We start from the raw sequence: 16,101 nt of genomic DNA on the forward strand, positions 1-16,101 counted from the left end.
AAATTCACTGTTACGGTTAAAATGATTATAAACCAGTGCTCATTAAGATCAAGAATAATTGAGAAATGTATTATTTCAGTCTCTTTTAATGTGGACTGCTGTAAACTACAAACTGAAATGAGAACTAGAACTTACTGAGATTTAATTATAACAACTTTTTGAAAATAAGGACTTTGGAGCGTCTGACAAATACACGATTATCAATGTTACTGGTTACGCTATGCACTGGGCTTTATTAGGTCCTGATGTAATACCAATGAATTGGTGTGAAACCACAGCAGGAATACAACATGCCTGATGTAACAGTCTGTGTGGCATATTTAATCAGCTATGGACATAAACTAAAATAAAAACACTTTTGTATAAACAATTACAATTTGTTTTTATAGATGCTGATACATATCAGGATGTAGTGGTTGAAATTGAAAGGACCACACAACGCAAAACATTTCTGGGTGGATACCGACATGAAATAACGGGCAGAATTCCATCATACAGGCGTACAGACTATTTCCAAAAAGAGACCAGACAATGGAATTGAAAAATTTTGTAGAAACACAAGTAACCAGCTTTGAGAGCATTCTATACTGTCATTTAGTGAGTATTTGCATGTTTAACCTTGCAAATACACACAAAATGTATTACACACTAAATACAATATATATATATATATATATACAGTATATATATATATATATATAGTATACATTATATCACATTATAAATCACATCTGTAACTAAATATAGATAGATAGATAGATAGACATTTTATTGCATATTGTAGACGGCCTTAAGTAATTTTTTCTTTTTTTTCTTTTTTTTATGTGTAGATAGTTAGAAGAGTCAACACCAGCAGGTGACCTACACGACATCTACACAGATGACAAAGACAGGGTGTTACGTGTCAAATACTACTAACACTGATATCACCAGGAAAGTATTTCACAGCCGACGAATACCACTACAGGAGGCTAAAAGCAGTGAGTTAGAGAGGGGTGGGGGTGGTTTTCTATTATTATTCAATAAATACAACTTCCTGTTTTGGTATGTTTAAAATACCTTTGGGAAAGTGTGTTTGACAAGACACAGTGGAGGTACTCATAGGGTTTTCATGACATGGCAACTACGTGGTATTTTCATGAAATATGTTTTGAGAAGACTGAAAATGGTGTTAAAATAATTACAGTCATAGAAGCATAGTTTGCCGTTCCAATTAAAGTAGCACAGTAAAAATAAGATGTTAGAACGTTGTAATATATTACTTCCCAATCCATTAATCTATGTGTTCTGTTTGAAGGTGATAGTCATACAGACTTATGCCAGGCGCTGGCATGCCATGAGACTGGTAAAGCAGCTGTCGCATGACAGAATGGTTAGGTTGGATTGGGAGAAGAAGGAGGAACTAAGAAAGAAGAAGGAGAAGGAAGACAGGCTGAAAAGGGAATATGAGAGGAGGATGCACCCCAAAACAAAGGAAGACTTTGACCTACTGTACCATGCTTTGGAAAGTAAGGTTTAATTTAAGACTCCTTGATGTACACCATAACTACCATAGTTAACAGTTCTCAAAAATATGACATCTCTAAATGTAATAATAGTAAGAGGTTCAAGTGGTTTGTTTTTATGGTGAAACACTGCATCAGTTCAGAGGCACAATTCCTATCAACTGATGCTTATTTATAATTTTACATTTATTGGAATATAGGTTATTCTTTGATGTTGAGTCATTGACAGAAACTGTGGGGGAGTTTAATACCCTGGGTTTGCCATTGAATTTATAGATACAGATATTTTAAAATGTGCCAGCTGTCAAAGAGACTAACGTTGGAACATAATATGCTAAATATATAAATGGACAGGAAGAGAAAACATAGTAATAGTATGAAACTGTCTGTAATAAAATAGCTGCTTTGTTGGAATTATATTTATTTTACATTTTTTGTTAAATAAAAATACACAGAGAACAACTGCATAGTTGGTTATGTAATAATGTACAGTAATATACAGGCTATAATAAATACACTTATATATAATACAAATCACAAAAGTTTCTAGACATCCTGAAAATGTATGTTCCTGTCATAGGGTAATGATTAGAGAAAGAAGATTTCAAAGAGCTATTTTAAGAAAACATGTACATTTAAAAATGGTGTCAAGAATGGAGAAGAAAGGAAAGCAGCACTGTGTGCACTGCTGGAGCAAGGGACACAGCTCATTGCTTCTATTGGGAGGCATAAGCTGGATGCTAATGAAGAGAATATCAAAAACTCAGTACAAACCTTTTTGGAAAAGGTCAGTAAAGAAAGGATACTGCTAACAGAATTCCCTCCACAACTGGCAAACTGCAAAAAAGGAATTTGAAGAAGCTTTCTTGAAAATGTGAAGCATTGATCAAATATTGACAGAAATAAATAATATATGATTTTTTTTCAATTTATTTTTCTTATTTTTAATATTTAGGTTCCACAGGATACATCACAGTTACAAAAAAATATCTACTGCCCTGGATGTAGAAGATGTAGAAGTTACCTGTGCTCGACTGAATTTTCTCCATGACAGCAAATTCATGCACAATTGGCAGGTGTCATCAGTGTAACAAGCTGGATAATGTAGCCCATCAACGAGAAGATTTAAATAAATACAAGAACATGCTCACACAGCTTAGGCAGGCAGAGGCAGAGTATGACAAAAAAGCAAAGATTGCTTTTTTACTGCAGGTATGCAAAAAATGTATTTCGTTTGGTCAGAACATTTGGTGTGCTGTTTGGTCAAGGTCACATAGGAACATGACAAAACACTTCCCATGATAGGCTAGGTTCTTAAACTGAACTCTTGTCAGCAGCTAAGCAGTGACTTAAACTGCTGAATTTGGTCATTTGTTTTGATGCCACTTTGACTGATTTAATTACAAAATCTTTAAATCATGATACCAAATGAACAGAGAATCAGAGTGAGGATATTACTGAGCACCACAATCCAGTAAACGTTTGCAAAGGTTTTTTATATATATATATATATATAATTAGTTACACATTTAATCATGTGTTCACTTACTAATAATATTTATTGTATGGCTTTGACACCTTGTATAGCTAATTCAATTTGGAAACCTGTGAAAAATGTGTATTGTAAGCATATAATTAGCAAATAGTATTATATAATAATTATTAGTAATATATAATTTTTGTTTACTAACTTTAACCTTAGAACAGTTTAAAAACAATTTTATATTTTCATTGCAGGAACGAGATCTGCAGTATCTGCTTGGGATTATCTGTGCTACTCAGTCAGCTCTGAGTGCCTGGGATGACCTTTATGACCTTGTCGTGGTACAGTGGAACAAATACTTTGAATGGTCTCCATGGAACTGTATTCTGTTAACAAAAGAAGAGGCAGCTGCACATTTAAAACTGGACAATGTTGAGCAGGTAAAAAGATTTGGTTCATTATGATTACATCATGTTTTCGTTTTTTCACATTTTGAGTTTGTATTATGCAAGAATATTGGAAACAAATACATACTAGCGCTTGTTTTACAATCAGCATCTTCACTAAGTCTATAGTGTTTCTATATCAAATTTAAAAAAGGCATGTGATAGAATATCATTTAAGTAAACAGCAGAACATTGTGTGTGGTATCTAACAATAAATATCACTGTTGGGTTCAGCTCAGTTCTTTATCTCTTCCAGCAGGTGGCATTCTAAAATAAGATATGCCAGCCATATTACAAAGACTTGTACTGCAATATAAACGAAAGGCCTGTTAGTTTGTCAGTAATAGGGGTTTAGCAAGGTTATAAGAAAGGTTATATTCTTTATACTGAATGCTTTTGTGATTATGTAAAGTATATTGGCAAAGCCTGTGCTAGAACCTGTATAATATATAGCTAGGTAAATCACTCATAAATTAAGAGAACGTTGTTGCCTTCTAGGTGAAATACAAGTTAGGACAAAGCAGTATTTCCTTTTGTGATGTTGCTATTGACTGAATGTTTTTTTTTTGGCAGGCATATGGAGTTGTGTTCATTCGTAAAATGAAGCACAAGCACACTTTGGCAAAGAAATATTTCTCACAGATTCCAGCCATGGCTCAGTTCTTGCACTCTCGTGATTCTCAGCCTGCAGCTCCTGGCAATGACCTTTTAGTAACAAAACCTGCTGTGACCCAGGCCTAATTCCACACTCTAGTCATAGGTTCATGTATTGCTTAATTTAAAAGAAAGGTATGAATACAGTTGAAATAAATTCAAACAAAATGTTTTTAATTTCACAAGCTGTTTTTGTTTAAACTTTTTACTATCAAAATTGGGGAGAGGGGCTATGACAAGAGTGTGGGTTAATACCATTGCAATAAATACTTCTGAAATTTTTGGTCAGAATATCCTGAAATTTCTTTAAATATTCTATTAAAATAATTTAATACCAATTCCTGATTTTGTTCATCTTAACCATCCTGAAGAAAGCATTATTGCTATGTTGGGGATTTTCAGTATTGCCTAACAAAATGTAATGTAAATGATGATTGGTATTCAAAAATATGTTATACATATCTGTCTGCAGTTATCTAGCTATTTGTCATTGTAGGACTATAGGTCTACATATAAATAGACATTTCAGATTAAAAAGAAATGAGTTGGAGAACAATAGAAAGGTGAACTATATCTTGCATGCTAAATGCCACTGTAAATGTAGTTCCTGTATTGATGCTAAATGAAGAATCGAGTCTGTTCCTGTTTGAACAATGCCCATGTGTTTTTTCAATGTACTCTCTATTACATTGTTATGCTATTACAATTACTTAATTTGAAATAACTTTAAAAAAAATCAATTTAATAGAACAAGAAGAATAGATGTCAGTTATCTCTCTTTCCCTTAAAAGAGCAGGTGTGCCACAGATGAAATGTCCAACCTGGATGTACGTATTACAGATAGAGAGGCTCTACCAGACAGATACAGAAAAACAGAATTGTGTTTGAATTAAAAAAAATAAATAATGAACTGAAACTAAAATAATATTTCTATTTGATTTACTGATTTAATATCCATTCTTTATTTCTGGTTTAATATAGTGTCTAGTTAATATGCTACCTACATGGTATTCCTATTACTGTTATGTACTGTAATTATCTTTCAGGGTTGAGATTTGAATGTGTATGTTAAATGTATGTATATACTGTCTTTGCATTACAATATTACTTGTATATAATATGTTAAAAAATAGAATCTGTTGAATAGGTCTAGAACTACATTGCTGTGTTTACATAAACACTGATAAGTTCCACCCAGATCAAGCTGGATGTCCCTTTTAGGATGCGATTACCAGGATGTTCTGTTTTACACTTCTTTAGTTTTGTGGTAAAGTAGAGAAAGCATGGCTGGAGTGCTGGGAGTGATTTTTACCTGCATTTTAGTAAAAAGTATTCTGCAGGCCTCAACTGCAGTGGATCATGTTCCTGTTCTCATTTGGTCATCTCAAAGGTAAGCAATGCCATAATTCCACTGAGGAAATCTTAAAATAATCCTAGATTTGTAATTATATATGTATTTTTTGGTTTGTTTGTTTGTTTGTTGGTCTTTAGTTTTTTTTTAAGGAATATGTTAACATTTCAATATGTGGAGAGCTTACATAAAACTCAACTGACATTTTTTTTAGTCTGCTGTACATGTTGTTATATTTCAATTAATAGGACTATTACCCCCAAAATGTAATTGCCATATAACTACTAATATCACAGTTCTATTGAATTGTAAAAGATGCAAACCATTAGTATACTTTTTAGGGTTTAGGTCTAATGAAAAAAAGGGTTATTTTTAAATAATATGTTTGGAGTAACCCGTTTAAGGTATACTGCATATTACCTTATCTAATGTAAAACCCCACCTGTTTTTTATATTACCAAGAATGGTTTGACCTTTAAGAAGTGTCATGTTCTTGTAGGGTAAACCTCCAGAGGATTACCCCACAATCCTCAAAGGAAGGAGCTGGGTTTAATAAAAAAAAAAAGTATTGCATCATTTAGAGCAACAAGTCATTGAAATAATAATAAAGAAAATATATCAATAAGAAAATGCTTCAGCAGGACTCCATAAAAATCAGCTTAAATTTACAATGGAGGTATTCTGACAGTATATGTAGCTTTGTATTTATGCTACCATCAATAGAAAAATACATTTGAATACCAGTCAGTGCATGCAAAATATGTGACATAAGCTACAGTAAATAGTTTATTTAGGTACAATACACTCATTGTATACCTTTGTGTGTTTTCACAATACACAGTCCATACAATGTGTTTAAATACAAACCTATTTATGTTGCGGCAATAGTGGCTCTGGGGTATTGGACTTTCTTGTTGAATGTGGATACCAGCCTGTTCCAGGCAGCAGTGGCACACTCAATCTGAATGGTCTAGTTCAACAGGATCTCCTGGTGTGTGCTCACTGTTGTCATAGAAACCACTGGGAACTTTATGGAACACAGCTGCCTTACATTTTTCATTTAAACAGGCTATTCAGTATTTGGAAAAGAGATTCCCAGTCAGTCTAAATATATTTAAACATCAAGTTTTCATATACTAGCTTACATTCCAATGAGAGAGTATATCCAAATGCAAGAATATCAGCTTAGAGGTAGTTATATAATGTGTGTCATTCTCCCTTCTTTACAACCAAATTAATGTTTTCTGCACGACAGTATATACTTAGTCACTAAGAGCATGGTATATGTAACGTATAAAGGATCCTTGGAATGCTGTTCTTTCTAAGTGTGTTTCTCTACAGAGATCATCTTTTATGGGTATTTTCAGTCTAAACATTTATAATTTTCTTGTCACAAAAACAAAGGCTGACACACTTCATACTGACATTTATATTTATATAGGCTATGTATTTTTTTTATTAATCTTTCTTTTTTTTATTAAAGTATTATTTAATCTTTCATTTTTGTTGTTGTTGTTTTTAGTTCCCTGTGGGAAGGTCAGCCTTTTGAATATGAAGGACACATTATTTTGGAACAGGAGCTGCATAATTTGCTGCAGCCACTCTTTAACCAAAGTTCAAGGAACATAGTGCTGTTTCTTCAGGATAAAGTAATCTTTTAATGATTTTTCACCAAGTTATTAATATGTGCCTAATTAGATGAGATCTCACTCTCTAACTGGCGACCTCTTTTTATTTTTCAGCTCAGCATGGATGATTTCACATACTATAGACGAGACCATGCAAATGAGAAGCCATTTCACAGTCTACAGGCAAGGCATTACAATTCCAATTCTTGTGGTGTCCTTTGAGCCTCCAGTAAAGTGGCTGATGTTGTGAATTTTAGATGTGCTTCAAGCATCTCGTGATTGGAAAGCAAATTGGTTAAAATCCAAGTGAGAAATCAAGTGTGTACATCTTGTGACTTGATGCAACATTATTTAACCATTACAGAACATTTTGAAACATTCTGAAGCATTGCCACCAAGACTTTACACTGAAATATTGCAATATATAAAGTTCCTCAAGTATTGAAATACCTCCAGAGCAAGATCCAAGAGCTCACTTTGTTTTGCAGATATTGCAGATGTTTCGTGACTTTCACGAATGTGTCTGTAACGGTGTCTGTATGAGGCGAAGAAAGTCGAAAACCAAAAGGAAAATGTCATAAGGGATATAATTAGTTCTTCATATGTCAACTGACATGCTAATTAGGGCTACCTGTATTGTTTCTGACTAGCTGTGACAGCCCAGGATTTGGTTGCAGTTTTAAATACAGAAAAGCAGGAAGATTAGATTTTATTGTACCTGTGCTATCTTGGTAATAATCTATATATATATATATATATATATATATATATATATATATATATATATATATATATATATATATAATATGTTAAAGTAAATCTCATAAATTCTGAAGATTTTACAAAATGTACTGTATTTCTGTACGGGGTTAACTTATTCTAAAGAGGTTCAAACATTCTGAACAATTCTAGAATAGTTTGGGTATATAAAAGGTTTGGAACCATTCTAGAATAGGTTAGATGTACAATATGCATGTATAAGTACAGTAGTTGAAATATGATTCAAAACCAGTTTTAACCAACTTGGTTAATGAAAATTAAAATAAAAAAATGCTTATTTTGATTGACAACAAAACCAAGCCTGACTACTGAATCCCTTGGGTGGCTTTCTATTATAGATATCAATTGAGACTTCTGCTTCATCCTTGGTTTTACCAGCAGTGACAACGCAAGGCTCAAGCCACTTGTCTGAGTATCTGCAGAAACAAACAGAATGGAACATCTTCACCGCAGATCATTTCCCAATAGAAGACCTGGATATAGATCCAACCAAACCTAATTTGTTCCTTGTTAACTTACCAGTACTAAGCAGGTATAGTATTGAAGGCTTTTGCATGTCTGTTGTATGCAGTGTTTTTGTAAATAAATAAATAAATGGGGTATTAATGTAGGCCAAGTTAGAACAAACAATGAGGGGAAACTACCATGACTACCTTTACAGGAATGAACTTTATGGGAAATCCATGGTATAGCATTTTTTGGAGCACTTGTATAATTAATATATATGTCTATATATATCTTAAATTAAGTTGTCGTATTAAATTAACTCCTATGGCCACTAGTGTCAGCTCTGTAAAGATGTAATGTAAGAAAGGCTACTTTAAACAAGACACAATTGGAGTATACTTGAACCCACCCCCACCTTTTTATTCCTGTAGCTACTAGTTCTTACTATCCCTAGAGAGACTTGTCCATTCTTGCTATGTGAAATGTTTTTGGACATACTCCTACATAATATTGACTGCAGGGTTGACAATTCTTAAAACTTTCTCAGTGGTATCTGTACACTGAAATCAAACAAAATGGCTAGATTAGTGTTTTTGTTTTAGTTACTGACCACTGGATGATTCTAATTGATGGCAGTAATTAACTGTCATATTGAACTATTAAAGCAGTCTATTGCCAGAAACAATTATTATAACAGTTAAAAAAAAGTTATAGATACAGGTAGTTATTTTCAGTTGCTTTGATGTTGCTGGAATGATTATGTTTGCATACAGAAGTAACAAAAATGGTTTGTCAACATGCAGATTCTTTTAAATAAACCTTTTAGCAGGTTATTTTTTCCTGTTTCAAGATGCAATATAAATTAAAGCACAGGCTGGAAAAGGCTGCTTGTTGGTTTCCTGGTGATTCACAAAGCTGACAGGAGAAAAAAAAAAAAAAATATATATATATATATATATATATATATATATATATATATATATATATATATATACATAGTAATTGCAGAATTATAATAATAGTGTGGCAAAAAGTTATTTATTTATTTATTTTAGATTTAGATTAGATTTCAAAGCAGACACCCTTCAGACTCTCATCAATGCTAAACTTGTGTCAGTGATTTTTAATCACGTCATATGCCATGAACCATGGACATTTTATATTGTGTTATTTTAAACTAATCTTCCTTTTACATTAATTTGCATACACTAACCTTGGCACCACATGCAAATTCACCTATGTACCCTGTTATCACTAGAAATCTGGAGCCAGTTTCACAAAGCACTGCAAAGATAGAACAATAGAAGTTTAGTAGAAATCCACTCAGCAAATCTGCATGATTAAAGGATAAATGTGTTATTTTCTTTTGTGGAAGTTAATTGGATTTAGCAGACTACTACCTAGAACTGCTTTGTGACACTAGCACCTGTTTATTTTTAATAAAAACAAGTGCACCATGGTACATATGTCTTAAGTCTTTAATATCATGACCCTGTTCACTTTTTCCCCGTTAACCTTTATAATTTCCCTACTGTGAAAACTTGATATGACAGTACAATGACAATATAACAGGGTTTTTTTCTGTTTTTCTTATAGTACCAGTGATGTGTCGAGAGCACATGTCCTGGCTGACAATGGTAAGACATACATGTAATGCTGTTTAAACACTTTGAATACTGCAGCATTATTGTAATTCACTAGCCTTTCAAAATGTACAAAATTATTTCCTGTTTATTGTTTCTGTTGTAAAAACAAGAGTAACAATTCTAAAACTAATAAAATAAGAAGCATCTTAGAGAGCAACTTGGTATGGGAATAAAATGTCACAGTGTTCTAGATTCACTTTAAATCAGTTTCTGTTTCAACCCTTGGCCTCAATACAGATCTTATAATGGGAAAGTTCACAACAAATCTGAAACATCGTGGAATTCCGTTTACAGCCATTTATACTGCATTTAGTCCTTCCAAGGTGAGTACAAAATTATTCCAAACGTGACCATGTCTAAAAATATCAAGTTATTGGATGTGCTGAAGATTCACATACTTTTTGATGTGCATATTATTTTTATTTTAATTCCTAATAAAACCGAAATCATAACAATATTAGTTAACACTTTATATTAATAGTCTCTAAGAACACTGTAAATACATCACACCATGTTTAAGTATAGTATACACCCCAGCTTTCATTCCAGACTTTTGATTTTCCAAACTATCTTAAAGGTCTAAAAGGTCATTTTAAATGTGCTAAGCAATGTGTTTTTTATGACCTTGCTTTTGTTTTACAACATGAACATTTACTGTTCTGTTTGATATCCTGTAGACAAGCCTCATTTGAGCAGTTGATGGCTTTGCTAATAATACAGAATTGTGTGTTTGCTGTAGGTGATTGTAGAGTTCTACTTCACTGTTTATATTCTGTTTACTTAAAGCATTCCTCAGTCTAGTGACTATAATCCCACTAAATGGAAAAAAGTAGATTTTTATCTGAAAGTATTGAAATTCCCTGTGTTTGGGGTTTATTGGAGACTTTTCATTAAGCTCAGTTTATCTTTTGTTCTTGATGCTCTTGTGTGCCTCTGGAAACTGAAAACAGTTTGGATCAAATGTATTAGAACCTGACATAACACAACCTCTGCAAATCCTTGATAATGTGTTATTTTGTGACTTTTTAACTTAAATGTTTTAGAAAATAAAGTATAAAAATGGGTAAGGGTCTTTACTGAGTAGTTTGGTTAGGATCCCAGCATGTTCCCATGAAATACGGGCCATATTCACTATGCATTTACTCACAAGTCACTTTTTAAATTAAATAAAAAAGATTTGTAACATCACCGGTGCTAAGGCAGTACTAGAGTAAAGACTCGTTACTCTATACTTGTTTCCAGCCTGCATAAGAATGACAGTAGTAATGGTTAGCTTGATACATTAAGACAGTTAAAGTGTAACATGTGGAAGCTTTATGAATCAATTACAGAGTCCAGCAGAATTGCAGATCTTATTTAGCTATTTATACCTTTCCCAAGGTTTTGGTGAAAGGTTGTAGGTCATTGAGTTTAAGAGTGACGTCTCTTTTTCCCAATTGTTTTAAATAACTGTGTGTGGTTCAAATGCATATATATATATATATATATATATATATATATATATATATATATATATATATATATATATATATATATATGTGTGCGCTATTATTATTGTATTATTATTTTATGTAAACATAACCAGCAAAAAGCCTTAGGCTACTTAAGAGTATTATTTTTGTTTGTGGCGTGGAAGAAAAGCCACCACCATTATTTGTTATTGTTTTAGTTTTTGAATTACCTCGTGGGAATGCGTGACTGATCAGCTACATATAAAATTAGCTGACAGTCACATATCCATAGTAAACCCGTGCAGACTCTGGCCTCTGAGGGATAATAAGATAATTACTAGCTAGTTAACCCCTTGGCCAGAATATAAAAGAACTGCAGCTTTGGCTGCACAGTGAGGAGTGTGTTCAAGAGGCGGAATGAGTCAGTGGTGAAGTAAAACTTTAAAGTGAATAGAAAACAATTGCTAAAACATGCTGAGTCTACACCAGCACGGTACTAACTTGTTTGTTCCGTCTGTTTGTTTGTTTTGGCCAGCGTGCCCTTTTGTTTTGTGAGTCTGTTTGTTCTGTTTTGTATTTTGTTTTTCTATTGAGCATTGACCGCCAGTTTTGCCCCACAATAAATTGGTTTGTGTTTTTGGTCTGATGTCACCCCTGCAGCCATCCTTGTCACATACATCTATGGAGGTTTTAGGTGGTCATGATAAGTATGCATTAATGAACATAGCAAGATTATGTTATTCCCTTTTGGTGAACTTTTTTCTTTTTATTTTGGCTCTGAACATCACCAATCATGAAGATGTGATGGACCTGCCAATCAATGATTGTTTCTCTCTTTCAGGGGTTCAAAAGTACCGACATGACTTCTCACACTGGACGTCAGTTATTGGCTGTGGACATCCCTGCTCCTGCCCGATATTCTCCTCTAACAGTGACTAATGGCACTTATACTTGCATCATCATGTTTGCTACAAAAGTAGCCTTAACTTTCAAAAATACCCTTCATGTTGATCTGACAAACGAAACGTTTGTTTCCCACACAGTGAATTCTACTTCTTCTGAGTGCTCCGACACCAACACTTTGTAAGTTATTTTTCAGTTATCACAAGTTGCCAAATTGAATTAAGAGGTATGTCATAATGTCATTGATGCAAATGTAAACAAGGCTAAAATAATTAAGGGGGTATAGCTAATTATTCAAAAAATCTTACCTACAATGCACCTCCCTACTCTATGTAGGTTTCATGTAAGCTTAAATAATCAATCTTTAAATATTTAACTTTTATGACTCGTGTTTGTAATAGCAAGCAGCGACCATAAGTTTAAAAAAAGAACATTGTGGCTGAAGAACATTGTAATGTTCTATTTACATGCAATCTTTGTATATGTTTCACAAATATTTCTTTAATATTTTATGTTTCTGTGTTTTTAGGGTATCTCTAAAATATTCCAACCCTGCTGAAGGAATCAATACATTGGAACTCAGGTAGGATTCTTATGACCATCCATTATCTCTAAACATTGTAAATCTCTACTGTATCTATACACAGTTACAATGTGAGACTGTTAGAATGCAGCATCTTTCTTTAAATGAGTATAGTTATTTTAAAATACAAAAACAGTATTTCAGTATAGTTAATATATTCAGTTAGCTACTTGTTATTCATTGTTAGTTACTAAGTGTAACATTTATGTGCTTTATTACAGATTTCTAATGACCAACAAGTTCTACAAGGGCTCAGCACGCAAGTGGTTTACCTTTGATTCACTGGAGATTATACAAGATCATTTACATACTGCAAGGTTTAATGCATCCATCTCTGCACCTGCAGAGTATTCTTATCACTGTCAGCTAGTGGGAACAAACATGAATTATGCTTCAAGATTCATTCCAGCTAACAAGGAGGCACAAGCCTGGGAAATCCACATTTCTGACTTTCAGGTATTTACAGAAACATGTAATTGTATTTGTTTGTGTAAACTGTATTGCCTTCTGCCACACAAAAAAAGGAAAGTCATTTTTGTAAGTCATTTGTGGCAAGGTGAGAAATACTGTATTCATGGAGAGCTGTTACAAGCTACATTGAAGCCATGCATGGCTCTCATATTGTGCTGCAAACCCTAGCTTGCCCTGCTCCTGACATTACAACTCCATGAATTAACCCATCACCATTAACCACCTTTCAGTGACAGAAAAGTTAGTTTGCATGCGCATTTGTGAGATTGTTCATACTCGTTAACCCTGTAATGCCATTTCTGTATCACAGATGATGCAATGCTTATCCACCCCTCTATATTATTATTTATTTAAACCCAGTCTCACAAGCCAGAATCTTTCATATGTAATAAGTTATATGTTGCTGGACAGGGGGGAAAAAGTGTTTTATACAAGAAATGGAATCTAGTTACATAAATAAAAATAGCTTTTCTCATTTCAAAGATTCTTCGGCATTATGGGGTTACAGAGCAAAAGCTTTGGTAGTTGTTTATTTGTGTAAATTATTTTCTACAGAACCATCTCATATACTGTATGTTGTATTCTCTTCCAGATTCAAGGTTTCAACATAAAGAATAACATGTTTTCCTATGCCAGTGACTGTGCATCATTCTTCACTCCTGGAATCTGGATGGGCCTGATTTCAACCTTTCTGATGTTAAGCATTTTGTACTATGGACTCTTAATGATTATGCAGCTAACCACTAATGACAGATTTGATGATCCAAAAGGTGCAGCAATCTTTGTTCCTCAGACTAATTAACACTGCTCTATTGTATTTAATAATCAATGCTTGTGAAGTTATTAGTTACAATGTATCTTTGCCCGATAAAAGGACACTTGTCTGCTCAGAAAGGAAATTGCTTAAGTGAAGCACTTCTATTGTGATTGCAATCTAACCTGATCTGATTTCTGTAAACTGCTCTCTTATTCTTGTAAAGTGTTTTCAATGGTGTACAAAGCATAAACTAACTTACTGGGATTGCCTCTAGGTATTTAAGGATAATCATTGTTTTTAGGATAAATTATGAAACTTTGATTGTGTAGTAATCAAATAATTGTTTACACCATAAAAAAATAAATAAATACAGTACATGCAAACTGTTTTTCTATAAAGGAAGAATATCATACTGTATCACATGGCAAAGCATTTAACTCAATTACCCATTTCATTTAAATTAATTGTAGGAACATTATACAGTACATGAGTTTACAATACTACATTACTGGGGTACATTTTCAGTTTCCCATGTTTTTCCCCATGCTTACAGTATGTATCACCTTACTTTATTACAAGTTGTTTTGTACTGAATCAGCTTAATTTAATCTGTTTTTATTAATGTATTGTCTTTGGACCTTTGGTTACATGACACATCCTATCCTGATTTTTAAAAAAAAATGTACTGCCTTTACCAGGAAGGCTTTTTTTATTATTATTATTATTTTCTTTTAAACATGGCTTTTAATTGGCATGTTCTACACTTCTAGTGTTCTTTTTGTGTAGACACGTTTGTCATTATTAATAAAGCCTAGTTCTTGCCATAGCTCCCTAAATAGACCTGTTTAATTTTTATATTCAATTATTTGACTTCTGTGAAATCCAGGCAATACAAATCCTATTCTAAGTACTCCCATTATCTAGCAACTATATCCTATATCTGGGCTCAGAGAGTTTTAAATTCAGCAAATTTATTAAATACATCTGCTTCATGGATGCTATAAACCTCTAAGAAACTCTGGTACCTAGCCTTTTTAAGCAGCAGGTTGCTGCTTTAGCAAATGTTTAAAACAGTTGCTGGAATCGATCTGAGAAAGGCATGAACACCTTTCTCAGAATCAGATACAGCGGGACAGATTAATGAAGGTCCTGATTATATTTATCGTGAGGTTTCGTTTTTAAAGTTTTACACATGTAATACTGTTTGTACAATATGTGTTAAAGTCTTAATAGAGATGCATGCAATGAAAAAACACTGAAGTGGCATGCTAGTGCACAACAAAAATGTGTACAGAATGCAGTAAAAAATAATTTACAAACTTTTTTTTCTTTTGTTTTCTCTTGTTACATGATCGAGCGTGTTATATGATTAACCAACACTAAAAACACTAAGTTATGTACATAGTTTTAGGAGTTAAAATGTTCAGGTTACAGAAAACTGATGACATTGTTTCTCTGCACTTTCATCATCACAGCAGTTCATTATCTTGTTCAGCAGTTTCTTCAATAAAGAAACAGTGTCAACTGTAAATAAAAGGGTCTGCTTACTTTTATTCCCAAATATATGCCAATGCTTCTTGTATAGTTAAGGCCTATCGGCCCTGCTCTGCTAGTGAGATGTCATCATGGGGATATGCTGATACTCGGGTTGCTCCAAACCAGTGAGCTTGAAGCTCCTCCTCTTTTGTTTCACAAATATTGTAAAGAACACAACATGCTCTGAACACAGTGGGCATGTTTTCTGTTGTGTGGTTTGCTGCATTTAAGCAGGCACCTTCATCACCCTTTCAAACACCCAAATGCACACTCCACAACCATTCTAGCTCTTAAACAGTATTTGAACTGCCATTTCCTAGGCCAATATAATCAGAGAATGGTTTCATTACCTAGGGTAATAGTGAGTAAGCTGGATTTGCTAGAACAACCACTTGCACAGCAACGTTACTGATAATCCTGGGTAGTGCTGGGACTAATGTGCCACTCTACCCCTTTCTGT

At 33.5% G+C, this 16,101-nt stretch overlaps 2 protein-coding genes across 2 annotated transcripts; both read left to right on the forward strand.

Moving 5' to 3' along the window:
- The first annotated feature begins 290 nt into the window (after window positions 1–290).
- Window positions 291–4,177, forward strand: LOC117419568 (IQ and ubiquitin-like domain-containing protein). Its single transcript, XM_058986504.1, is given in 9 exon segments — window positions 291–299; window positions 839–918; window positions 920–980; window positions 1,298–1,513; window positions 2,158–2,292; window positions 2,461–2,544; window positions 2,547–2,717; window positions 3,243–3,428; window positions 4,008–4,177. Coding segments are annotated over 9 exon segments (1,110 nt in total). The 3' UTR covers window positions 4,176–4,177.
- A 1,171-nt stretch (window positions 4,178–5,348) lies between these two features.
- On the forward strand, window positions 5,349–15,635 carry LOC117419573 (V-type proton ATPase subunit S1-like). Its single transcript, XM_034032444.3, has 10 exons — window positions 5,349–5,478; window positions 6,962–7,088; window positions 7,182–7,250; window positions 8,186–8,379; window positions 9,891–9,931; window positions 10,178–10,263; window positions 12,233–12,474; window positions 12,824–12,877; window positions 13,099–13,333; window positions 13,941–15,635. Exons 1-10 carry the CDS (start codon window positions 5,372–5,374, stop codon window positions 14,148–14,150), a joined length of 1,365 nt encoding a protein of 454 aa, XP_033888335.2. The 5' UTR covers window positions 5,349–5,371; the 3' UTR covers window positions 14,151–15,635.
- Window positions 15,636–16,101: the final 466 nt, after the last annotated feature.

This window comes from Acipenser ruthenus, chromosome 14 (assembly GCF_902713425.1).
Source record: "Acipenser ruthenus chromosome 14, fAciRut3.2 maternal haplotype, whole genome shotgun sequence".
Taxonomy (NCBI): domain Eukaryota; kingdom Metazoa; phylum Chordata; class Actinopteri; order Acipenseriformes; family Acipenseridae; genus Acipenser; species Acipenser ruthenus.

Bases quoted from the DNA above. Each gene is read 5' to 3' on its own strand.
- LOC117419573 (XM_034032444.3), top strand. From the start codon at position 5,372: ATGGCTGGAGTGCTGGGAGTGATTTTTACCTGCATTTTAGTAAAAAGT. The intron at 7,089-7,181 runs GTAATCTTTTAA...TTTATTTTTCAG, and splicing joins TGCTGTTTCTTCAGGATAAA to CTCAGCATGGATGATTTCAC. The intron at 7,251-8,185 runs GCAAGGCATTAC...TTTCTATTATAG, and splicing joins AGCCATTTCACAGTCTACAG to ATATCAATTGAGACTTCTGC.